Genomic DNA, 27,421 nt, shown 5'->3' on the forward strand with positions numbered 1-27,421 from the left:
TTTGGGAGGGTTTTATTCCAGGAATGTGAAGTATAGGAATCTATTGCAACAAATACCTAAACGAAAGATAGAATAACTGTACACTACCTGAGGCGACGTAAACATAAATATGATCATGTCAGTATATTGACTTTCTGAACCATCTGCTGCGAGAGGGAACTTTAAGCTTTTCTTGCATTAAAAGCTTGAAAGCAATGGAAACAATCTGTGCTCTCGTTGCCCATATTCCTACCATTTGCTGTGCCAAGGAAACTCAGATTTCCTATTCCTTCCCCCTTGCAGAGTTATGGTTCATATTGAGACGTCCCATGTATATTCGCTTCTCACGTTGTAAAACTGCTTAGTCTAAAGTCCTGAGGCAGCTTCTCAAGACCCGAAACTAGGTTTTTTTTTACCTTTTAATCAGAAAAATATGCATGTTTTGTAGACAAAGGGGGGAAGGCTGTTTCTGAGCTCTGATTTCGCTTAGATCCTGAATAGATTTGTAGCATGTCAGGGAAAATTTTAAAGCAATCACCAGGCACAGATGGATTTGACTTTACAAATGTAAATTTTTTTTTAAACAAGAGCCATTGTTTCTTGTCCCTGCAGATTTTTGGAAACCAAGCTGGCATCAAGGAGGGATGTTGATAAATGCTTTTTTGTTTTAATTCCTACAAGGAGTTTTGTTAACAAAGCAAGAAAAAATAACTTTTGATTTTTGCAAACCTACGTTCTGTGGCTACAAGACACACACACACACACACACACACACACACACACACACACACACGCTGAAAACTGATCTGCACTGTTTTGTCAGGAATTTTGCAGTTGATTGAATGGGCTTTAATGAGGGACAGCACCACACAGTGCATGCAACGTGTTCCAACGTTAACCACAAATATCTGATCTTCTGCAGCCTGTGTGCTCCCCAGTCCTTGTGTTCAGAAGGATGGAGAAGAAAGACAAGGAAAGGAGCCAGAGAGAATGACTGGGAGCACAACAAGATATCTTGGCACACTTAATTTTTTTTTTTTGCTAATAAGCAAGTGAACTTTTTTTTTTTGAAAGTCCTATGGATGTTTTATGTTTGGAAGTTTGACAAAGCCAAAGACTTTCACACAGAACTGAAGAGATCTTCTCCCCCTCTATCTCCGCACAATCCATCAGCGAAGGACATTGACTGGCTCTCTGGAGGTCCTTTGGCTTGTGTTGCCTATCTTTGGCAACTATCTTGACATCTGGAGTCATTTCCTTAATCTCTGGAGGTTGGCGAGTTCTTGGCTTCCTTCGGACGTCCTTGTTGGCTTCCTTCGGACGTCCTTGGATCTGCTAACAGAGGAGTCAAGTGTTGGCCAGTATTTATCCAGGAGAGATCCAGCAAAGGAAGAGCAGTGCGTCTGGCATCGGTCGGTAGACTTGATACAATGCTGGTCTTTGGTCTCATCCTGCTTTGCCTGGTTGGAGGGCTTAGAGGCTGCCAAATGCCCAATGATTGGAGACCACAGACAGAAGCCTGCCGGGCTGAATTGGTGGAGACGGTGGTGTTTGCCAAGGTGCTGGCCCTACATAAGGATAGCTATAGCGTCTACAATTACCTGCCCTGGCAATACAACTCAGACTTGTTTTACTCTGCAGAGATTGAGCTTCTGTGTGACCAGGGCTGGGGTTCAATGTTGGAGGTACCTGCGGGGTCCTTGCTTAATGTCACCGGATTGGGCTACTTCAACTGTCACTCATACACAGTGATGGAGAACAATTCCTATTATTTCTTCTTAAGGTAATTCTCTCTTTGCTTATATAGCATTTTATTTGTGTCTTGGGCTAATGGGGCAGTAAAGAGAGTTATTAATAAGATAAGTGTTTTTATCTTTTTTTTTTGTTTTGCTCCCAGCCCTGTGTCAAGTTCTCATTGACATTTGGATGTAGATTTATCAAACTTCTAAAGAGGAAAGGTAGGAGATGTTGCCCATAGCAACCAATCAGAATCTAGCTATCATTTTCTAGGATGTACTAAATAAATGATAGCTAGAACCTTATTGGTTGCTATGGGCAACACCTCCACTTGTCCTTTTAAAAAGGTTTGGTTGATTTAACCCTTGGTGCCCAAAGCTGTGTACAGAACTTGTTCTCAAGCGTCGGTGAGTATGTGCACTATTGAAAAAGAAAGAAAATATCAGTCATGTTGACAGTTTTGTATCAAGAACTATTTTGCAGTTGCAGTGTAATCCAATATGCCATTTATATGTATTTGATTCTCTGTTCGCCTCTACGGGGAGGCTATCCACGGGGGGTGCCCATAATGAATCAGCCTGAAGGAACTGTCTCAGAATGTACGTTCTGGGAGGGGGGCAGCAATTTGAAGAGAGTTGTTTTTTTTTTAAAAAAGGTATCTTTTTTAATGCAAAAATCTAACCTTACCTTATTGGTAGATGTAATAATGCTTAATATCACAATGTAGAGCACATCATTTATATACAGCTGTTTGTGATAGGGCAAATTTCAGTTTCTTTCTTGGACAAAATTCGACATCTAGGGCCTGATTCATTAAGGAACGTAAATGCCAATTTTGGGCATATAATCTGCAAATTTGATACACGCCTGCCCAGAACCGCACCATAGGCAGCAACGTTTAATTCTTCTTCCTACGCAAAGGACTCTTACTACAGGTTATGAGTTCTGGGAGGGTACGGGGCAGGGATGGGGCGTTCAACCCACGGTCAATGTGCAGTAAGGGCGTGCCGAACCTGAGCCCACGCAGCCAAGCTCTGGGCGTCTACCAGGTACGTGTCTTTGTTGTTGGCATCCTGCAGCGTCTTGTGTAGTAGACCCGACCTACAACCGAATTCATCAGCGTAGGTGTCTTCAGATTGGTTCCATGTTGAATTCAGGCGTGGGCAGATCTGAATTACGGGCGCCCTGAAACAAACGCACATTGCGCTCAGTATGCGTGCCTTAGTGAACCAGGCCACTAATGTATCAGTCACGTGCAAATAGGGGATCCGGCCGATACCTGCAGCCTGACCGCGATGGTTATGGCGGCAGCTGCTGCGGGTCACAGAGAAGGAAGACTCTGTCCTATGCAATGCAACCAATCAGATGGCTTCTATTCTGCCTTGGTGTAATTGGGCTGGACAGATTGAGCCCTCCTCCTCCTGTCGTCTTATATACAACCTTGTCCGACTCCTGGCTGCAGATAACAATGGGGGCACCTGGCTGCAGATAACAATGGGGGCACCTGGCTGCGGATAACAATGGGGGCTCCTGGCTGCAGATAACAGTGGGGGCTCCTGGCTGCTGAACTGTCCCCTCCAGCAGCTATTTTCAGTGTTATTGTTATACAGTCGGTGCTCTTAACCACCGAGTCACCTCCCAGTAACTTTCTCATATGGGATCACTTTGTGCTTTGTTGTTTGTCTTTTATATTTAATGTAAATTGGTTATTCTTCTTCTTCCTCTCGTACTCTGCACAATTACGAAGGCACCGGAGGTCATCGTTAGTGGAGCATTGAAACATGATGCCCACTAAATAGAGTGCGGAGACCCTTTCCAAACAAACATCTGGTAGACCTCCAAAGACCTCCATCCGCCCTGCACATTTGGTTTCCAGACTGCAGACTGATCGACCCTTGACAGCTCAGCTTAAAACAGCACGGCATTTAACCTGCTAGATGGTGCTGATCTAATAAAGCCAGAGAGTTGGAATTTAATGAGGTGTGACCAACCCAGGCAGTGGCGCACGCAGGGGGGGTTTCTGAGTCTCCAGAAACCCCTCCCCCTGCGCTAAGTGGCCGCTATAGCGGCACTGTCCTATACAGCAGCCGCGGCGCTGTCAAAGAAGCGTCCGCGGCGGTGCTGTAGTGTATACAGCACCGCCGCAGACGCTTCTTAGCGCCGCGGCTGCTGTATAGGACAGCGCTGAAGAAACGGAGCTGCTGCGCATGCGCAGCAGCTCTCGCGGGGGGGTGTTTTTTTTGGGGGTCGGCAATCCTCCGTTCGCCCCTGCCAGGGGATCGCAGAGAGTCGTGGACCCATCAGACAGAGTTGGGACTCTTTAAGTCAGACTGAATTTTCTTGAATGTGATGTGTAATCTCTCCGTCTATCATTCATGCGCACTTACATACCGTTTGCGTAGCATATCTTGCGTGAATTTGCGCTGCGCATGCCCAAAAGCCAAACTTCCGCAATTGCACGGAATTCATATCGGAACGCATCTGACACTTACGACCCATTGCGACTTGAGAGGCGGAACAAAGGAGGGAGCGGGCGGAGGAACGTAGCCCAGGTACACTAAGGACGCATTCACGCAGATGCGGCTAATTCAAATACTGTGTTTAGCGTAACTACCCATATTTTCAGTTGTATCTTTTGCAGCCGCTGAAAGGCGGATATAAATTCACAAGGGAATCCCCCGCCTGCCAATGGTCTGCATCCAGGTGTCTCCTGCTTGTCATCAGGTCCAGTGTTTACTATGAAATTCCAGAATTAGGGATCATAGGACAGAGTCTGATTGTGCTGCATTGAGGATCCTGCACGTTGTACAAAGTAGAATGCTTGGTTTGTTGTTTTGTCCTATTTCCAATCAGGCAGCCTAATTATTACCCATTACCCAATAGGACAGTGTTGGCTAACCTGTGACACTCCAGGGGGTAAATGTATTAACCTCCGGATTGCTGAACTCCCGCGAGTTCGCCATCTTCAGCGCTTAAATTTAAAGCGGCGCTGCCTTGTAAAGGGAAACTTTCCTTTACAAGGCAGCGCCGCTTTAATACATTTACCCCCAGGTGTTGTGAACCTACAAGTCCCAGCATACCCTTCCAGCAATAAGCTGCTATATATTGGCAAAGCATCCTGGGACTTGTAGTTTCACAACACCTGGAGTGTCACAGGTTAGCCAACACTGCGATAGGACGTACTGCATCCCTGTGTGTCACAATTTGACACACCCCATCTTTAACCGCAAGAGCTTTTAGTACATTCAAGGGTAAAATGAAATTCTGCATTAAATACTGATGAGCGATTTGCAGAGATCTTCTTACCGAATAAACGGTTGTACTCTCATGTCTGAAGGCGTCTTTGTTGGATTATACTATGCCAGTGTTCTAGCAGTTATTATGATCATGTGACCATAGGAGCTACCGGCCGATTGGTGTTCATAAGTGACGCTTTATTGTGTAAATATACAGAAGGTTCCAAGGACACAAATCATACCCCCAACTGTCCCCAATTTAGGGCTCTACCCCGTTGTCCCGCCCAGGGACATGTTTGGGAAAGGGAGATAGCCAATGGGCAGCCTAAATCTTTATAGCGCTAGACAGTCAATTTATTACAGAAACTTGTTCCCCGCCCCTCCTAGTCTAATTACTCCACTATTCTTGGCACTGATATAGGTTTCTTCTTTCATCATCTACAATACAAGATATTAATTAATTATACGTCTGCTTCAAATGTGACTCTTGATAAGCAGGAGCACCTATAATGAATATTTTCAGCTTCCCGCCCCCCCCCCTCTCTCTCTGGGATTTGCTGATACCTGTTTAAAATACTTTCGGATACCTGCTGCATTCTCTGCCTAAAAATAGCCCCGTGCATTCAAGCCCTGCTTCACCTTAAACAAACCCTGCGCGTTCTGCGGTAGCTTAACCCTCTCAGTACCAAGGCATAGCCAACGCTGGCGGGTAAAGGGTTAAATATGCCGGGGGCTGATTCAGTGAGGAACGTAAGTCCCGCGACGTGCCGCGATATTCTGGAAGGTTGCCCTGCGCGTGTTCAGAAACAGACTTTATGTCGGCAGACGCAAGTGTAGGCAATTCATCTTTCGGTTCGATTTTCAGCCGTATCACTTGCCCCAGGTACAGGTCTGATGTAAGCGCAGAGAGATAGTGATGGCGGATGCATGCTATAACATGTGTTTGCTATTAAGCAACTGTGAAAATGCATTTTATATACAGTAGACAATGAGAACGTCCTGATATATGTATTTCATGTTTCAAAAAAAATATATATATTTTTTTTTTTCATGTATTTCTATGCATGATTATAGTATTAACAGGTGTTAATATGTGTACATTTGTTTTCCTGGGTGTTCTAATGGGACTTTATATTGCACTTATGCATGTACGCATCCTGCTGTCTGTTCTGTCTGTCTGCACAAGTATAGCCAGATTCAAACGGAACCTTTCTTCAGATCCGCTTGTACTTGGATACAGGTGAATTGCGTTCACTTTGCGTTTCTTGGTGTTTCCGGCCCGCTGGGTTTAAGCAGAATTGTGTGCAATAAATCTTTGGAATAATCCCGCTTTTTATAGGGTTTTATAGGGATAATGTGTTATTTTCCCCTTATAATGCAGTATTGTTGTCAGGCACAAAACCATCTCATTCATGCTCAGTCTACTCTGGATTGTTGGGGCACAGACAGAGATGTTGCTTGTCTGCTGCCCAGTTTGTTGAAAGATGGTGCTTGTGCTAAATGAGAGTTTATTGGCCCTTATGGACCAAGAGCAGGAACCAGCCTCTATATCTGCACCATGAGGCTTATAAACCTCTTATTCCTTCCTATAATTTGTAGTGTTCTATTTACAAACGTATCCTAACGGGCCCTGGGAGACTATTTAATCTGGAAACTAAACGCAAAACCTGAGTCTGACTTCTTATAGAGGATGTTTTTGTTATTCCTCCAATGTCAGAAAAAACCAAATTATTTCGAAAATCGTTAAATGGCTCAATGATGCTGTTATCCATCAACCCCCATGTCAAGTCACTGACTGGGATCAATAAATAAACTTTTTATCAGCAATCGCTGAACCCGCCCTCCAGTACCCACAAGACAGCTGTGCTCGGCCTCAATCCACCTCTACGGGTCTATGGAGCCATAAGTCATCGATGCGCAATACCATATATTTGGACGTGTGCGTGTGTAGTATGCAGATGTGTATCTTACAGGGGCAAATAAAACAGGACCATTCAACTCTGACTGAGCTTCTTCGTGGTTTATACCCATTGTCTTTATTTCAGAGAGCTAGAGTGGTTTATTAACTTTGCCCTTGGATACAACACAAACTCGCTCTGCAGAGTACAGGTTATCTCTGTCATATCCAAGGGCATCAGAAATACCAACGCCTTGTTGGAAAATGCAGAAGGAAACCAAAAAGAGAAAGCGGAATCACTTAGTAAAAGTTACCTGATGGCATATACAAATGAATAAAATTAATTTGTCTGAAGGCGGAAGGTCCATTTAATAGACAATCATCGCAGAGCGTGTTTTTATTCTCAGGAAATCTCTTTTGCTTTGACATATACAGCACAGTACTGGCCGAACGGCATTACGGTGTGTTACAGCAAAATTTGGGTAGGGTCTATTCTGGCCTCCCCGGGGCCCCCGCTTTGCTCTATTGGGTCTATTCTGAGAATGTGGGAGGAGACTGGGGGCCTTGGAGGGGGACACAGCATTTTTGGGCATCCCTCACCTCCAGGCCCCATATATGCCATACCGTGCACCCCCCTATTGTTAGGCCCCTGGTCATTTTTAGAGCTGTCATCACATCAGCAGATATTGAGGTTTTAATGGGTCGTCATCATTTATATGCATGCCATTTGTTGTTCTTAGTTCCACATGGTCGGCCCTCTGTAAGCTGAGTCTGTGCCCCCCACTCCTACCTGCTCCCGCTCTGGTATACCTCCATAGGCAAACACAGGGGGGTTTCCTATTGCCTGGAAACCCCCCTCAAAGCCTGGGGCACTGTGTAATTGAGGTGGCTGGACCCTGCCCCCGCTTCACACGGCTCTGCTTGAAAAGGGAGAGCTGCGTCCACCTAGCAGTAGTGCACGCAGCATTGCCCATGTATACTATGGGGTTAGGAAGAGTTGGAGAGCAGCCAAGCACTGTCTAAAATTATAGCCACGCCCTCATGCATGCTGGTCATGCCCACTGGCGATGTGGTGTGGAAACCCCCCTCTACAAATCCTGCGTTTGCCCCTGACCTCATACAGGAATAAGGGGACTCTAATCATCCCTCATATAAGTATATGTTATGTTTATTTACAGTATAAATGTTTATGTTGACCTAGCAGTGGCCCCCATAGCTGGGGGGGGGGGGGGGGAATTATACTTTAGCCTGACTCTGTGACTCTGGATGGAGTTAAAGGTGCGGGGCGTAGGGGGGGGGGGAGCGTTACACCGATACCATCTGCACCGCTGCAGACACGGAGCCAGTTGTAACCAGAGACCATTGGAAGGTTTAATGTACAGGATTTACATTTACAGAACTGTCTGCAACTGAGAGTTTTAGAGGGTCAGACTGGGCTGCGGGTTCAGAATCTCCCCCTCTCTCGCCCTCTCTTTAAATCCCTCCAGACACATGGAAGCAATACTTGTCATATACATTCATCCTATATAGATTAAGGAAAGCAGAGCTGGTAACTATCTGCCGTAATCTCCTCTTGTTGTCAGAGTGAGTTAAGGTTCATGACTTTGTTTTATAAACATGAAACCATTTAAATAAAACCATAAAGCCTCTATATTATTATACTATTCCCTTGGTAGACCGTCCCTCGTCTTATGGTTAACAGGTTCCCACACATAGATCTATCAAACCTTTTATAACAGAAAAGTGGAGGTGTTGCCCTTAGCAACCAATCAGATTCTACACACAGGGGTATATATACTAAACTGTGGGTTTGAAAAAGTGGAGATGTTGCCTATGGCAACCAATCAGATTCTAGCTATCATTTTGTAGAATGCACTAAATAAATGACAGCTAGAATCTGATTGGTTGCTATAGGCAACATCTCCTCTTTTTTAAACCTGCAGTTTAGTAAATCTAGCCCACAGTGTTCTAGAATGTACTAGATAAATGATAGTTGGAATCTGATTGGTTGCTATGGGCAACACCTCCACTTTTCCGCTATAAAAGATTTAAAAAATCTGGTGATCTGGTTGTTCAGCTCAACAGTGGAAATAAACAGATCTACAACCGTTTGGCCAAACAACCATATTACACTGCTGACGTTGACTTCTGTCGTTCCTTGACCGCATTACGCAAAGACGGCGCTCCTTGCTTCAAAGGTTCCTCCCCATATCTGATCAAATACATTATCAGTATAATGGTTGGCCATTTTCTTTGAAACGGTTGATCATAATCGCACCATATACGAGCAGCTGAGGGTTTAGGCAAATGATTTAATTTAACGATCACAAAGAATTCCGTAAGACTTTTACCAACATGTTATTAACCATTAACTGCTTTCATTTATGTCTATTTGATCAAGTTTTATTATGGAATGATACCTGTATGTTGAGTATAGACTATTCTTTTATAACGTGGTTATTAGGCTACAATATTATATTTTTAGACTTTTTTTAGACTACGTTTCACGTTGTCTGGCTGTTTGCAATCATAAATTTTCCGAAAGTTTACGGCCAAATAACTAAGGCTGTTTGCAGCTTACACATATTACATTGAATTTATTTTTGGATGTCGATTTGACTTTAATTCTTAGCTGGATACACACAGATGGTTTGCAGATGTCCCAGTCACAAGCCATTAAATGCCATATAAAATGTGATCACAGTTTCCCTAATTGGCGAAGAGCCGGGGGGGCGAAATGTTTCAATAAAGCCTCCTCCATCTGTAGTTTATCAATACTTATAAAGAGCTATTCCTAACAATATATAATCCATCAACATAATATATCTAGGACATAATTGTATTTTACTATTAGTTTAACACCACCCAAAAACGGACTTTTTTAGTTTTGTTTAGTTTTCCTTTAATAAAAACATTAACTTGTCAATTCCATTACCGGATGAGATTACCAAGAGGTGTCTGGTATAATCTGATTAGCCGGTAATTACTATAAGCATTCTCTGTCTTGTACGTATGGGTGCATTTTAATTTTGTCATTGCCTATTGACTGGCGAGCCTAAAAAATATATTATCCCCTTAGCAATAAAAATATCCCATTACATACTCACATGCCCTTTGCCCCTCTACAAAAACAAAGGAAAAGAGAATATACATATGTATGTAATGCTGGTCAGTAGATCACTGGGTCTCCAAAGACACCAATGATAAATAGATCATCCGATCACAGAGCTCAATGAGTAATATAAACATTTAGTGGAAAGTTTTTAAAAATGTTTTATATATTTCATCATCATCATCACCATTTATTTATATAGCGCCACTGATTCCACAGCTCTGTACAGAGAACTCATTCACATCTGTCCCTGCCCCCATTGGATCTTACAGTCTAAATTCAATAACATACACAGAGAGAGAGAGAGAGAGACAGACTAGGGTCAATTTTGATAGCATCCAATTAACCTACCAGTATGTTTCTGGAGTGTGGGAGGAAACCGGAGCACCCGGAGGAAACCCACGCAAACACGGGGAGAACATACAAACTCCACACAGATGAGGCCATGGTCGGGAATTGAACTCATGACCCCAGCGCTATGAGGCAGAAGTGCTAACCACTGAGTCACCATGCTGCCTATATATTCCCCTTGGAAAAACAATTATTAGGCTGTCCTTAATGTCTACTGTACATAACGGACATTTTTATAGTTGCTCTGATTGCAGACACATGTTATACCATGCATACAATCAGGACTGTCTTTCCGACTGGGCACGATGGGCAGGTGCCCGGGGGCCCAGCAGACAAGGGGGCCCAAGGCAGGACCCCTGTAACAGAAAAAAACAAAAAAACAAAAAAAACAACTTACATTTTTGTGGTCACCTGACCATTGACCGCACGGCTCCCTCCCTGGTCCCCTCTTCCATGCTGTGCTCGCAGTGAATGTCGGGCATGATGACGTCATCACGCCTGACATTCACTGCGAGCACAGCATGGAGGAGCAGAGAACAGCGACAGCGACGAAAAAGTAAGGGGTTCGGACTTGGAGAACACGACGATTGAAAGGTAAGTTAAGGGGGATTTGAAGAAAAAAGAGTGATATATATGTATGTGTGGGTATGTATATATGTATATATATATATACACAATCCCTTATTTTTTTTTATATATATATATATATAGATACGTCCTTTAGTGACTCAAGTCATTGCTGTTAACTATATTACAAGTAGAGATGAGCGGGCTCGGATTCCGCTAATCCGAGCCCACCCGAACAGTGCGGATCCGAACGGGATCCGAGCACTGTTCGGATATTTCCGACGGGCAAAAAATTGAAAACGAGGCTCTGTCGTCCAAGTCTTGCGTCGAATCTCGCGAGGGGTGGGAGGGAGGGCCCAGAACAATTCCATCTTGTACCTCTTTTTTTGGCATTATGTGCTCAAGCTACCTCGGTGCAACCTTTTGGCCTAAAAACAATATTGTGAGGTGTTCAGAATAGACTGGGAATTAGTGGAAATGATTGTTATTGAATGTTATTGAGGTTAATAATAGCGTAGGAGTGAGAAAAAAAAAACACAAAACTGGTTTTTAGCACTTTTTATGCTTTTTTTAAAAATAAATCAGAACCAAAACCTTTCGTCGGATGTTTTGGCAAAACAAATCAGAACCCAAAACCTCAAGCTAATCAGAACCCAAAACCCAAAACGCTAAAAGTGGCCGGTGCACACCCTTAATCACAAGGGCTTATCTAATTTTGCCCAACACCTCTCTTTTTAGTTCTCTTCACTATTTAGCACTTAGATCGAGGATCCCACTCATGCAAAGCCCCAAGATGCAAACAATAGCAGCGCTGTAGAAGGTAGCGCAGGAGATTGAAATCTTCCAAAGCAGTATGTGTGTAGGGAATGCAGCCCCTGATTGCACAGGAGTATTAGCAGCCGTCCAATCAGGTGCCAGATTCAGTACACACCCCCTGTCCTAGCATATCGGATCTATTGTTCTCTGCATATTGTGTTCTAGCAGCTATCATGTGACCACCAGAAGCCCCCACCTAGGGTCATGTTTTTTTTTTACATTGGCCTGTGTGATTGCCACAGTTTCTTGTGATACTAATGCAGAAGTTTTGCTTGTTTCTGAATGTTCTGCAAAATCCATATTGAAACAATTAAGTATTAATTAATGCATTTGGTCCCAATTAATTTGAGCATTCCATTATTATATCATTCATATTGTTCAATGCATAAAAAATATATTTTGATGACACTTTTCCTATCATTAGGCACTTACAGGCGCTTTGGGTTCAGGAACAAGAGAAAGCGCACGGAGGGCGCACGCATTTTGCAGATCGGACACTAAGTCCAGCTGACAGCTTCAACCTTCATTTTTTTAAGCCAATACTTAGGATCAAAGTTAAAACAACTTTGCAAAATAAATGGTCCATAAATCCCTGAAGAATGCAGGGTAATCCGCCCGCCAGCGCTGGAGGGGGGGACACAGCAAGTGTACAGACAGCAGTCTCATAAAACCAGTAGGCCCCTCAGGGACCCAGCTGGGGATGGGAGGACGGTCCACCTGCTAGTGGCTGTGTCTGCTGGAAGGTGTTGAAGGCAGGAATGTGGGACTGTGTATGTAGACAGTGTGCGCAGAAGTGTACAAATGTGTCTGTGCTACAGGACAGAATAATTCAAGAGGACTTTTTAAATTAACCTGATTTATGGACAAGCCTCAATCCTAGGGACACTGCTTTCAGCTGCATTCTTTAGAAAGGTGTTTTCCAGCAATGAGGGTTACACAAAGCACCCACTTTCCAATAGACTAGTACAGTGTTTGGCTAACCTGTGACACTCCAGGTGTTTGTGAAACTACAAGTCCCAGCATGCAAAACCAGCAATAAGCTGCTATATATTGGCAAAGCATGCTGGGACTTGTAGTTTCACAAATACCTGGAGTGTCACAGGTTAGCCAACACTGGACTCGTACATCAGAGCAGGGGACAGTCATGGCCTGTATCCAATGAGGATACATCTCTTTTTTTTTTTTAACTGAAGCCCAAGGGGCTGTGCTTCCAAAGACTGAGTTGGGGGCTTGAAACTTTGGAACCTTCTCTAAAGGAAAAGGCCTCCGTTCTTCCCCAGTCCCCGTTTGCCAAAGATAGGGGGGGCCACTTGACATCCTTGACCTTCAGAGCCAAATGCCCCTTAGGAGGCAAGGCTCTTAACCCCACCTCTGCCGCAAGGCTCGGACAAGCCTCTCTCTCCTCATCGGTAGGCCGAAGCTTCCACAAGGGAACTGGTTCATTAACTGCCCCCCCCGATGGAGGAAGCCTCTGATGACTATGGGAGAGGGTCGTTCATAAGGATCTATACCCAAAACCCAAAAACGTGGACACTTAAAAAGAAAGGAAAAAACGTGAAAAAATGTGTATAGTGTGGTGCAAGTGTATAAGAAATAAATAGTGCCAATTAAGGCCCCAGAATTTTATAAAAAATTGTCTCTGCCCCCACTAAAAGGTTAGGACAAAAAGGAAAAATTATGCCACTGGAAATTTAAAAGTGCTTCGTTCCATGGACCTTACTCTGTGCATGTGGCTGTATTTACGGGCACCCCCTGCTAAGGCCACACCAGGGCACATAGCAACCCATCTTCAGACAGCCGGCTTCTTGGTGACGACCCATCGCCTACAGGAGGAGTCTTTAAGCCTCACTACACACATGGGCATCTACACCTGATCTTAGCTGAGAGAGCCTGAGAAGATCTCTTATAGTTCTTGTCACAATATCTCGTCCCCACTACAAGTAGATTTGGGGAGTTGACGGTATTGGTCAACAGTCGGGGGAAAGAGAGGGTGCTGGGAAACCCTCCTTTAAAAGGGGTATTTTTTGCAACAATGACAAATAAACAAATTACTTCTTGCTGAGCTCTATCATAACTGCAGTTCGTTATTTCGGATTTTCACCGTCTCTTTCATGCCAATCTGTTCCCATTCTGGGCGGCTGTGCCACATGTAGGCAGCGGCTTGTACTTTCACCCGTCAGTGCTTCATCTGTGCCAAGATCACTAAAACACAAACAGTCATTTAAATCTGTACAAGATTTCTCAAAATCCATTTGTGTGACAGCCGTATCCCCCCATTGTCCTATTAGAGCACTAACATGATGTGCTCACAGCAGATCGATCCTTGGATCACTGTAACCATCTAATAATAGATCACACTGCTGCACTGTGTTGGGATTTTCATGGTGCATTGTGGCACAGTGGTTAGCATTGCCCACATTAAATAATCTCTGTAAAGTGCAGAATAATATGGTGTTCATGATATATACAGTACATAGAGATAATAATGTAGACAGAAAGGAACAAGTTATATGTATGAGGAGGAGAGCCTTACATATTGATGCCTTTTACTTATCTAACTCTTACAGCATGTAAGGTTGCACTGAACAGCAGATTCTTACTGTGATCCTTCAGAGTGGAGTCCCTACATCGTTCATCTTAGAGGGATCGTTGTTTGCCATACCTCTAGAGTAATAGCCCGCTCCAAGGGGAAGTTGGCTGCTTTGTACTATATAAAAGCAATAGGTGTTTGCAGCCAAAGCAATATGATTGCATTCTATGGAACGTAGCCAATCACCCCAGAGCCTGAGAAATGGTTTTGTGTAATGCGAAGAGAAAGATATTAACATATGTGCATTAAAAAACCACTAAAAATGTAATTCTTTTTTTATATCTATTGCCTCCAGCAATACTTACCCACCCCGATCTCCTCTTCCCTCGGGAAGGGGGGGGGCAGGTCTTCAGCGACATCAGGAAGCCCATCTTCAGTCTCAACTGGTCATGTACAAAAACTTCTGCCCATCTTCTGGGCTTTAATCATACTTGCCAACTCACCCGGAATGTTTGGGAGACTCCCGAAATCCAGGTAGGTCTCCCGGACTCCCGGGAGAGCAGGCAAATATCCCGCATACTGCTATTTGGATGTCCAAAATGATGTGATTCACGGTGAATCGCGTCATTTTGGCCAGCCCCTCGCAACAAAATGACGTTTTTGTAGTCAGGGTGGGGTCAAAATGATGCGTTTGACCACGCCTGCCCCCCTCCCGCCCTCCAACCACGCCCCCGGCCTGGCATCTCCCGGAAATCAATGTTAAAAGGTTGGCAAGTATGGTTTTAATCCAGACATTGATGTTCTCTGACGGAGTCCTGCAGCATTATAATGACACTGAATGCAGCACGTGCAGCAGGGATTATACTGCAGGAAAAGTCCTGTAGCCAGTTTGAAAGGCCAACCATGAAGGAGGAATACAGCTCTCTAGGGTTCTTCTGATGGAGACCTGCAGGGGTGTAATGGAAGATACGTGCTTTCAAAACTGTCCCAGAAGTCCAACCGCAACGTGGCCAGGCCGCCTTACTTTGGTTTAAATACCAGGTGGAGGGCAGAAGTCTACCCTGGTCACCCGGGTGTATAGTTTGTACATGAAATATAAAATGATGTAGTCTTAGCCATACTTGCCAACATTTTTTTTTCTTTTACCGGGAGATGCCGGCTGGGACGTGGGCGTGTAGGGGGCGGGGCTGCAAAATCGCGTCATTTTGGCCCCGCCCCCGTGACGGAATGACGCAAATCGATTCCGGGTGAATCGCGGCGTTTAAACTAAATTTTTCCCCCTTCCTATCAGGGAGATTGCCACACTCGTCCGGGAGACTCTCGCAAAATGCGGGAGTCTCCCGGACAATCCGGGAGAGTTGGCAAGTATGGTCTTAGCCTGCTCATTGCCCTACGATTACTCTATGGCAGGATAAGCTCGGTGGGCACAATTCTGCCACTGTACATCACAGTATTCTTCTGTGCTGAGCTGGTTGCAATAAATATTTGTATTACTTTTTCATTTTCCGCACGGGTCTGTTACCAACCAGAGAGTGATCAAAGATGCTGAGCAAGATTATGCCAAACTTAACATATGTCAAAAATATGCAATACTAAGAAAAGGCAACTCCCTGGCACCCTCTGATGCTGTACGTTCTGTTTCCCATCAGTGTAGAGTTGCTCCAGGAGCTGACTGCCCGTACCGGAAGCAGCGCTCTGCTCCCTATGGGGGTGATACATAACACATGTTCTTGGTTTTGAGTTATGCATCAATGCGTGTGTGTGTCTGTGTGTATTCTTTGTATCTCCAGCTTCATTCCTGTGCCAGACAAAACAAAGAGGTGGAATTAACAGAAAGTCTATAATGGAAGTTGATGTATCCAGTATTCTGCAATTCTATAGAAGCGTTTGTATCGAGCTGCTGGCCTGGAAGCAGTGCTCGATTGGGACTAAGCAGCCCTGGCACATAAAGTACGCTAACCCACGCATTTGTAAACGCACTTGGTGCCAGAAATGGGATTTAAGTGCGGAGCAGGCAGCGACTGCAGAACCTACAACTATAACTTTGTTATTAGAGCTGAGAAGTGGAGTAACTGATCTCACGCCAGCTCTTCGGCACACCTTGTCTTCTGGCTGATGCCAGAGTTGCCTTCTTCCAATCCAGGCCTTCCTAGAAGCACTTAAAATTTGTGTGCAAGCTTTTTAATTTTCACTTCCCCATCTCTCCATGGCTGGCAGGAGTCCCATATGTAACTGTTTTCACGAATAGCTGCCTAGAGGGGGGTCGCAAGTGAAGTCCCTTGTCCAGGACTGTCACCAGAATCTGCCGGGCCCAGTACAAAGCAGGGCCCCCCTATTTTCTTCTCAGTCTCAACCCATCCCTGTTTTTTAAATGATCCTCTACTTAACATTTGGCTCCTTGCTCCCCTCCCCATTCTCTGCAGCCACCCCATGTTCTCTTCAGTCACCCATCATCCCCTGCAGTAGTTTAGTTACTTCTCTGCTTCTCTTCTTCTTCTCCTTTTAGCTCTTCTCCTTTGATAGCATCATGACATCATTAGTTACGTTGGTTGCGCCGCACGAATCGGGTGTCCTCCGTCATTGCCCCGGCTCTCTGTTCAGTCTCTGAACGCCTGGGGGATTGGAGACTGGAACTAATGGGGGCAGCAGCGGCGCCCGCGTATCTCGGAATTTGAAGCAGGCGTGCTGCCTACAGGGAGGCCTGCTGCCGCATCCCTTAATTCAGGGCACAGGCCAACCCTTCCGCCCTACCACTCACATCCCAGGAGCAGCTGCTGTCTAAAAGAGGAGCCACGTCTCTTAATTCATCTCGTAGGCCTTCTCCCCTGATAAATCTGTATGGTCCCAGGGCTGGTCGGGCCGCGTACTCCCTGCACCCCCCTGAAGGTGGCGCTGCAGCTGTCAGTCAGGCTGCAGAAATCAATTCCGAACTCTGATTTTATTTTCCAGGCAGCTAACATGGAACAAAATGCAATTTGTGGGGGAATGTTGGTCAGTCCAGGCGGGGTACCTCCCATGTTCTGATGGTCAGGGGAAGTATGGGGAGGTGGGAGGGAGTATAAAATAATATGTCACATGAACTTTTTAGTAGGCTGTATCCTCAGACGATATATTACACCGCTCATATTACATTTCAGCAGCATGGCGTTTTAATGCAAGTTTAATTTATTTTGGCACAAAACTATGTATGTCTCGGGCTTCCCATGTGTCTGGGTTTTTTCAGGGCACTTTTGTTTTTTTTTTTCAATCTGGATTTCAGTTCCTCGCCGTGTTTATTTTCCTAGAATTCCAGCTCCCGATTCATTCTGGATTATTGGGATAAAATCGGGTAAAATGCTATGAACGTTTTACGGCACTTACCACCCAAAAGGAAGCCAAAGGTCGCGTTAATAAACTGTGAACAGTTAATGTAACCTCAGGACAACCTTTCGTCCTTATATTTTTCTTACACCTTCAGATAACTGGTTCATTGAGTGAATACATATCTCACCATCTACTTTCTAAACACAGATTTTGGTCAATGTTATAATAGTATTTCTGTAACAATTACAGTCTTCCCTTTAGCCCAGCGGTTCCCAAAGTGTGTGCCGTGGCTCCCAGGGGTGCCGCGGCGCTGTCACAGGGGTGCCGCGACCAGCCATAGAAAGATACAACAACAACTTGCCAATCCGCGCGGCACCCGGGACCCAACATCCTCCTCTCTCCCGCATCGCGCCCGACATTCAGTGACAAGCTGTGGGAGAGAGGAGGATGCTGGGTCCAGGGCGCCGCGCGGATTGGTAAGTTTTGGTTTCGTTTTTCTGGCTGGCCGCGGCAGAGGGGCAGAGTGACTGGATGCAGAGGGGGCAGTGTGACTGGATGCAGAGGGGGCAGCGTGCGAGGGGGCAGTGTGAGTGGATGCAGAGGGGGCAGTGTGACTGGATGCAGAGGGGGCAGCGTGCGAGGGGGCAGTGTGAGTGGATGCAGAGGGGGCAGTGTGACTGGATGCAGAGGGGGCAGAGTGACTGGATGCAGAGGGGGCAGAGTGACTGGATGCAGAGGGGGCAGAGTGACTGGATGCAGAGGGGGCAGAGTGACTGGATGCAGAGGGGGCAGAGTGACTGGATGCAGAGGGGGCAGAGTGACTGGATGCAGAGGGGGCAGAGTGACTGGATGCAGAGGGGGCAGTGTGACTGGATGCAGAGGGGGCAGCGTGCGAGGGGGCAGCGTGAGTGGATGCAGAGGGGGCAGCGTGAGTGGATGCAGAGGGGGTAGTGTGACTGGATGCAGAGGGGGTAGTGTGACTGGATGCAGAGGGGGCAGCGTGAGAGTGGGGGCAGCGTGACTGGATGCAGAGGGGGCAGAGTGTGTGGATGAAGGAGGTCACAGTGTGAATTAGCTGTCAATTATTCTTTGACAGAAATATAATTGAAAAAAATATATAAAAATATTATTTTCTCTTGGATTTATGTATATTATTTTTGCATACAACTAAATAAGTATTTCTGTCCTGACCTAAATACTTATTACGTTTTTTTGACCAAACTACTTCTAAAACAGGACTGCTCAGTAATTATTTTGGAGGGGTGCCTTGAAAAAATTATGGAGACTCTAAGGGTGCCGCGAACTGCAAAAGTTTGGGAACCACTGGTTTAGTCCATGAATTCCAATCCTTATCTCTCAATTTAAACAATTATTGTGTCTTGCAATCATGAAGCGCGTTGTGTTACTTTTCTCTGTGAGATTCAGCCAATCTCACAAATACACTGATATTGATGGAAACAGAGGACTGTGTTAGGAATATAGTTTCTGTGTGTGATACAAATTAACTGATTTCATATCAAGCCTCCCTAAAACGTCTATTTTTGAGAAGCGCTCAATCAGTCTCTTATTTGCATAAATTGTCACTAGTCTTAGGCACAAGCTACCAGACAGGAGTTTATTCTTTAATATAAATAGCAAAAAGGAAGACTGTATATGTGTAATAAGGTTTGTGCAGCACAGCACAGTGGTTAGCATCGCTGCCTTACAGCGCTGGGGTAATATTAAAGCTCAGTTTGTATGTTCTCCCCGTGTTTGCGTGGGTTTCCTCTGGGAGCTCCACTGTCCAAAACCACAATGGTAGGTTAATCCATACTTGCCGACTGTCTCCCATTGTTTTCCGGGAGCTTCAGTGGGGGAGGTGGGCGTCACGGGAGGTGGGGCCAAATGCCGCGATTCCCGGAGAATCGCTGTATTTTGTGCCTATTTCTGTAAATGCGGGATTTTGCCATACTCCTCCGGGAGTCCGGGAGACTCCCCCAAAATGCGGGAGTTGGCAAGTATGGGTTAATCCTCTTTTGACAAATATGAACCATAGTGTATGTGTTTGTGTGATAGAGAATTTAGACTGCAAGCTCCAGGGACTGGGACTGATGTAAATGACTACATATTCTCTGGGCGTTACTGCATAAGATGGCGATGCTACACAAATAATATAAGATAGTTAATTATTTTCTTTTTTTGTGTGTATTCCTGGCAGGGCTGGTGCTAGGTGTCTCGGCACTCTAGGCAAAGTTTCCAACTACCATAACCCCCCCCCCCCCCCCCCATCACACACCAAATACCTACTTCCCAGATCCTCACAAACTTGATTTTGTAAAAAAAAAATAGATAAGCCTCACCTCCACCAGCGGTCTGGATGCTGTGATGTTTCATGCAGACCACTGTCCAGACTCCACTGCTGCCCAGGGGGAAGCACACGATTCCTAGAGGAGAGGTATACACTACAGGTGTTAGATTTCGGAGCAAAAAACTTGACACAATAACACAATTTTTTGTGATGATTTGAGTTATTTTCTACGTACTATGCTCTAATATGTACCTTCATCACACTGTCCCCCCTGCATCACAATGTGGCCCCTACATCACAATGTGGCCCCTGCACACCCCCCTGCTTAACAATGTACCTGCTGGACCTTTTCATGCTGCTGCTCTTCTCTGCCGGGCTGCTGACTGACTGCCAGGACGTGAAGATGACGTCACTCCAACAGTCAGTGAGGGGAGAGGGGCGGGAGGCACAGTCCCATCGTTAGTGGGGGGTGGGGGGCGGCGATCAATCACCCCACCGACACCATGATTTGCAGCTGTGCGGTGTCCATGGAAGGTAAACTCTGTGGCCGCCGTACAGCATTACATAAAATGAAATATTTCAGTGGCGGCCCCCCCAGAGCCCGGCGCCCTAGGCAGCTGCCTAATGGTAACGCCAGGCCTGATTCCTGATGCATGTGGATTAACAGCCCTAGGGGTAAATTTATTAAGCTGCAGGTTTGAAAAAGTGGAGGCATTGCCTATCGCAACCAATCAGAATCTAGCTGTCATTTTGTAGAATGTACTAAATAAATGAGAACTAGAATCCGATTGGTTGCTATAGGCAACATCTCCACTTTCTCAAACCCGCAGCTTGATAAATTTACCCCCTAATGTCAAAAGTTTACCTCAGATATTACTTTTTATTGTAAGCGTGATGTGTTATTATGGACAGTCTCCCAGATATCCAGCAAATTAAACATGTAGCATTTCCGCAGGACTAGACCAACCCCGTAGGCATCACAAAACGTAACAGAAATAACACTAAAGCGCTTCTGTGAAACATGATTTATATATCCGTGTTTCCTTCAATCAAATTTTTGCTGTAATTTATACAAATGAAGTTCAGTGACTTACTTGACCTATCCCAGGCAAACTAACATTTTCCTGAAAACTTTTTTTCTTTGATTGTAACATCTCCTCATGTCTTCTCAATGCAGGATGGATGAAAATTATAATCTTCTTCCTCACGGAGTAAACTTTCAAGATCCCATTTTTCCCAACACACCAGAAAACAATCGCATATTTTCCAGCATCTTCCAGTTCTCCAACTGTGTCGTCGGAACTGAGCCTCAAGTCTACTCCCCAGATTGGGAAGCTCAAGAGGACAGCAGGGTAAGAGTACAAACATTTGGCACCTGACATTATCCAATCCTGATTTATCTCTATTTCCCTGACTTCTTTTCTATTTATCATTTTTTCCCATGTTGTTTCCTGGTTTCTGATTCATCCTTTTCTCCTTTAACTATCTTGTCCAGTCAACACATTTCTTTCCACATGATGACTTTTATCCAGTTTTTTCCAACCTTTTAAAACACGTTGGCAAGCTTCATTGAGTCTTCTCCAACGTCTTAACACTTGACTCATTCCATTAAGTCTTCTCCAACTTGTTAGAACCTTACCACGTTTTATCGAGTCTTCTCCAACTTCTTAACTCTCGACACACGTCGTGTTGTCTTCGGCAACTTAAAGCTTTGCCTTATTAAAACTACCTATTCAGGACAAAAAGACATGTATGATGATAACCTATTTCTTCTACACCTTGTTGCAGTTGCTGTGTGTCTCCGTACAGAGGGCCTTGATGGAGGAGGAGGAACGTTCCAAGACCTTGTCCCAAAAGGTTCGTTTCCTGGAGAAAGCCAACGCACATCTTCGAGAGAAAGTCAAGAACCTAAAGCGTTCCTTGCGTCAGGCGACGGTGGACAATAAGAAGGAAGTCCTTCTGAACAAGCGCCTGGATAAAGACAAAAACCTCAACGAGGAGGACTCAAAGCAGGACAACCATAAGAAGATCATGGCAAGACCAGCCAAGAAAGCAATGGGAAACAAGCTGGATTAGCCATCGGTTCTAAGCCCATGTCTTCTGGAGTATTACGGCACTAAAACGGCACTAGATTTTAAAAAGCGAATGGACGTGGAATCGAAACTTTTGATAAATCTGGTTGTGCAATTTATTTGTGTAAGTGGATTAACGTCAGTATTATTATACCCCGATTCCTTACAAGCACCAAATAGCTAGCGGTGCACGGAAGCACAAATGCTAGGGACGTGTAAATTTATAAGATTATAGAGCCCCATCTATGAAACTGAAATACATACCAGGTAAGACATAAAATACTGTAGAAGAAATAAGCCCGTGCTCGTTTAACAGCTTATTACCCATAGTACCAGCTGCGTGGCAATATAACTGTGTACAAAACAGAAAGACAGTTGTTGTCATCGATTTACTCTGCATTACTGTGAGTATCTAGCAATATGAAAACATGAGGTATCGGTTCATATTTTGATCAAAACATTTAAGCCTGCATCTCGACATCAAAAGGTACCTCATTGTACGCAGATCCTACACTGTATGCTTCAAACACCATTACAATTAAATTAAGTTCAGATGTGCTCACCTCCCAGGTACAGGGGCTTGCATCTAGCAAGGACTGGTCGTAAGACACACCCAAAACGGCCTTAAATAGAGAGTACTGTAAACAGGTAGCACGAGATAAATGTCATTAATAACCAAGATTTAGAGTTGAATGTAAAGATGTCTTGTTTGAGTACAAGCAAAGATGTGTCTGAACACTTGTGTTTCCATGTCTGTTTTGTGAGTTGCATGCTTCTAAATATACGTGCGTCAGCCATCATCATCATCAATTCCAAAACCAGCTCCTGTTTTCTGTAGGTGCAAAATTTACATCTCTTACATAACGCATTTCAAGATCGGTGTGATTCCAAATAAAGCATATCTCAAAGCAGTTTGGTTAGCTTGTGCCTGTACACTCTCACTGTAGTGCACTCGTACAATAGGACGACTGATCCGTCCCACCAAGTGCAAATGTAAGGTACTTTAAACTCTAAATACAGATGCAAGTCTCATCTTTACACATCACAAGTGCACCTACCTGCAACTGTATTTCAGGCCCTAAGAAAACAAATTCAGGGTGAATTTAGAAATCTATATTCCCAGCACTTATATAATTAATAACAGAAAAAAATAAATTAAATGAATTAGGAATGGAATAGATTTAGTTATATACCATATCATTATCTAGTAAAATATACATTTTAATATGATTTTATACAATAAGGTAGCATAAAAAGTGGGGGCCCCACACAACGTCTAATTGATAAAATAACCTCACAACAACCAGTAAAGATAAATAAATAAAAATTTATAAGACCTATATAGTCTTCCAAAACTACTAATGTAGAGGTCGGTAACGCAAATGAACTATTTAACTAACAATATATAATAAAAGTTTAGACAGACAAAAAAAGAAAATGATATTTTAATCCTTCTGATGTCCATATATGTGACGGATTGGTGAGCAGGTAAGTAGAATGTTATACCAAGCAACAACTGAAATTTAACATATGTGGGTAACCCAAAGCTTAGAGAATTGTCTTCAGTCCTTGGTATTGCAAAACAAATGATCTCTATACATTTCAGTCACTATTAAAAATTCTGCATTGTACTTTTCAGTTGCAAAAAATAAACTATTAGAAGAAATCTGAAATGCCTTCTGATGTCACTGGATACTAGTGAATTTACAGCCTATATTCTCATTAATTGATCCCACAGTATTTTGTCAGTTTAACCCTGGACCTGAATGTTTATGTTATTTTAGTTCATAGCTGATGTTTAAAATACGAGTCTAGATAATAATGTATGATTGTGTCTGCAATGTTATTTTTATTCAACAAACTTTACCTTTAAAAAATGCAAAACAACAATTCTCTGCAGTAGTCAATAAATCACCCAACTGGTACCCTAAAGTCTAACAGTGTATAATGAATATAACAAAAAAAAAGGTACAATAAACTAAATATTATTACAAGACGCAAGCATTGTAATATTTTTGTTACTGTTTACATGATTGTTATAAAATATTTTGTTCATTTTATTATTGGATACATGGAAATGCATGCTAAGAAAATATTTTTAATTTGCAGAAAATACTTAAAAAAGAAATCACTGGCATCCCCAAAGTTAGTGTCCATATAATTGTGTAAAAAGCTAATTACATCCCTGAACATGCATAACCTGATTGTAACAGATTTTGTCTTGGACTGATGCTCATTATTGACCTTCTCAAAAATAAAACTTTAAAAAAAAAAAAAAAAAAAAAAAAGCTAATTACAAAAGTTCCTTTCTATCTTCAGGTCATCTTTTCCAAACTACAATGACATCTCTTTTACAACTGTTAGAATGCCTGCTGAATCTTGCATCTGTATACAATGAGTGTTATTTCTGTTTTTAACACACTGGAACATGTATTTCTTATAATGCACACATTTTGCTAATGAACATTGAAATGCTGACATCACACCTCAAATTGGGGGTGTTGCCCATAGTAACCAATCAGATTCTAGCTAACATTTTCTAGACTGTACCAGATAAATGACAGCTAGATTCTGATTGGTTGCTACGGACAACACCTCCACTTTTTCTTTTTATAAAGGTGTGATAAATCTGTCACTACATTTCTTAACAGTAGATGCACAAGAGTGAAATGCTATACTCCATACAAATAAGTGTTATACTACTCTCTTGGGGGTATATTTACTAAACTGCGTGTTTGAAAAAGTGGAGATGTTGATTATAGCAACCAATCAGATTCTAGCTGTCATTTTGTAGAATGTACTAAATAAATGACAGCTAGAATCTGATTGGTTGCTATAGGCAACATCTCCACTTTTTTAAACCCGCAGTTTAGTAAATATACCCTTATTGTGACAACCATGGGAATTTCTGAAAGAACATCCGGGCCAGAGAGTATTTGTATGTAAGCAGAATAATTTGAATGCAGTTATATTAACAAATACAACTTGTTCAACCTGTTCCAATTACCTGTCATTAGTGATGTGAAAATGAAAATTACACTTAATTCAGGAAAATTAGACTTCTTAAAAGCGGTGCATTTTTTGTCATAAAACTCACCGCAACCGAGTTCCGGCACCTTTTTTCGACAGATTTTCCAAATTTAAAACTTACCTTTTGAACATTTGATGTGTGGTCCACGTGCACTTGAATCGCCCTCTTGAGCGTAGCAGGTTGGCGGCAAAATCATTAAAACGGTGCATGCAGGCTGCTGGTGCGTCGAATCCGATGCATGCGTACATCGTCCGCGCTGGTTGTGATGATGCTGCTCTACTTGTGGCGCTGCTCAGCTTGTGATTGGTCGTGTGGTTGCGCTCCGAGAGCTTACTGCGGGAGGCGACTGTTATGTTTCGTTATACAACTGACGTGTGTGGGTGTGTGTACAGTGATTGACTACATGATGTGAGTTCCGGAACCTTTTTTCTTACAAAAAAAAAAGCACTGCGTAAAAGCACTGAAAATATAATATAGTAACACTATAAATTAGTCCATTCTGTATTATTTAAATAGCACGTGGTTGAGGATTTATCCTTTTTTTTATTGAAGTAGGGCAAAAACAGGGATCCCGTTTGAAAAAAATAAACACATTTTCAGCTTAAGAAAAAGTAAGCTTTTAAAAGTAGTTTGTGATGTCAAATTGAAAGACTAGAAATAGCATCAAACCTACAATTGCTGGTTGAAAGAATTTTAACAGATGGTATTTCATGGAAATTTTCTACCATGGCCTAGAAAATAAGCAGCTTAGAGTTGACGTAGGACAAGAGACCGGAGGAAGTTTGGCTTATTTCTACTGGATGGCTCATGTGTTTGTGGCATATTATATTTTCGTCTGGTTACACATATTCTATGGCACAGTTATCATTATGTTGCTAAGAATAGGGCGTTTCTAGTGCACATAATTGTCTGAAAACGAAGCCTGCATTCTTCTCTCTCATATCCATTTCTCTCAAATTTTTCCCCCTTTGCAGTTAATGGAAAATCCAGCTTCTGTGTATAAACTAATGATTATTATCAAAAAAGAAAAATAGGTCAACACTTTTTCAGTAATGGGGCCGCTTACTTACTGCATGAGGAGATGTCCGCATAGTGTTTGTTAATTAAAAGTGATATTTTCCAAATGACTGCAGGAATATTTGAATATATTGTTATTATTTTTCTACTGTTTTTAAATATTTAGGGCTTGATTCATTAGTGATCTTATCTGCCGTTTTTTGCTTATCTTAAGCAAATCCACTCCGTGCATGATCAGAAAAGGGAGATAAGAAGCAAAAGCCACTGCGTAAGTGAAGAATTTCTTAAGTTAAGATGAAAATCCATCTCAACTTCACTCTTATCTCCCTTCTTAAAAATAAGCATCTTAACTTTTGCACAAGATAAGATCACTAATAAATCAGGCCCTTAAACTTTCAAGCTCCTTTGCTTAATTAGCAAGTGTTAAATGTTTTTGAGGCCTTCAAGACATTGAAGACTCCTGGATAAGGATTTATAGCTGTTACGGCCTTGGGGGAAACTTTAGTCACTATCTGTATTAACAATGGAGCGGACACTAGCCTTTCTCTTATCTATGTGGGACCTCCATAACCATGAAGACTACCACAACTACATCTCTTCCCAACAGTGATATTTTCTCTGAACATATGGCCACGCTGGGCAGTTGCCCAGGGGCCCCACAGGCTTGTCAACCTTTCAGTATTTTATTCTGGGAAATTTATTCAGAACTTTCAAACCCTCTTAATTAAAATGTTTAGGTTGACTAACCTCCTCGTTATCAGCCGTTATCTGTACCATCTTGCCACTGCAAATACATATCTTGAAATTGAAGAACACAACATACTCGTACTAATTGTAAATAAGCAAGACAAAATCAACATCATTTTTTGAAGCAGTTTTTGAATCATTTCTCTGCAAATAAACTTTGCAAATGTTTGTGTTGAACACTTCATTAATACTAAATAATTCACAGTAATTTTGTACTGTTCCATCTCCATCTGTTTGATTTACCAACATAGTACCGTTTTTATATTGAATTTCTTGTTATTCAATTCAAGGCTCATGTTATATTGTCCAAACGTTTGTGTGTGTAATCTCTGCTGTAAGCATGTTTTAACCCTGATTTTATTGGAAGTACCCATAAATATAAGCTTAATTTTATCAATAATGTACGTTTTTATTCCTGTGAGTGGTTGCGTAGGTAGGGCCCCAGTGCACTGCTTTGCCCGGGGGCCTATAATGCTGTTCAGACAGCCCTGCATATGCAACCGGTGTTCAAACAAATTTAGTCTTTTGAGCACCAGTTTCCCCCATTACCACTCTCTAGGAGAACTTCAATGTTCCCCCAGGGAAAAGAGAAACTTGGAAATTTCCTATGCTGAATCTAGCAGTATTAGTACCTAGAGATCAGACACTTTATCCACTTTCATTCTCCCCTTAAGTCTTCTCCATATCTCTGAAGCCTTGTAGATCCCTCAACTTTCCTCCCCTACCCATCTACGTAGAG

General features: G+C 43.1%; 1 protein-coding gene across 1 annotated transcript; it reads left to right on the plus strand.

Moving 5' to 3' along the window:
• Window positions 1-779: 779 nt before the first annotated feature.
• On the plus strand, window positions 780-24,126 carry LOC142099714 (coiled-coil domain-containing protein 3-like). The gene is made up of 3 exons (XM_075183505.1): window positions 780-1,762; window positions 20,993-21,167; window positions 21,604-24,126. Exons 1-3 carry the CDS (start codon window positions 1,410-1,412, stop codon window positions 21,889-21,891), a joined length of 816 nt encoding a protein of 271 aa, XP_075039606.1. The 5' UTR covers window positions 780-1,409; the 3' UTR covers window positions 21,892-24,126.
• The last annotated feature ends 3,295 nt before the right edge of the window (window positions 24,127-27,421 follow it).

Source organism: Mixophyes fleayi, chromosome 8, assembly GCF_038048845.1.
Source record: "Mixophyes fleayi isolate aMixFle1 chromosome 8, aMixFle1.hap1, whole genome shotgun sequence".
Classification (NCBI taxonomy): domain Eukaryota; kingdom Metazoa; phylum Chordata; class Amphibia; order Anura; family Limnodynastidae; genus Mixophyes; species Mixophyes fleayi.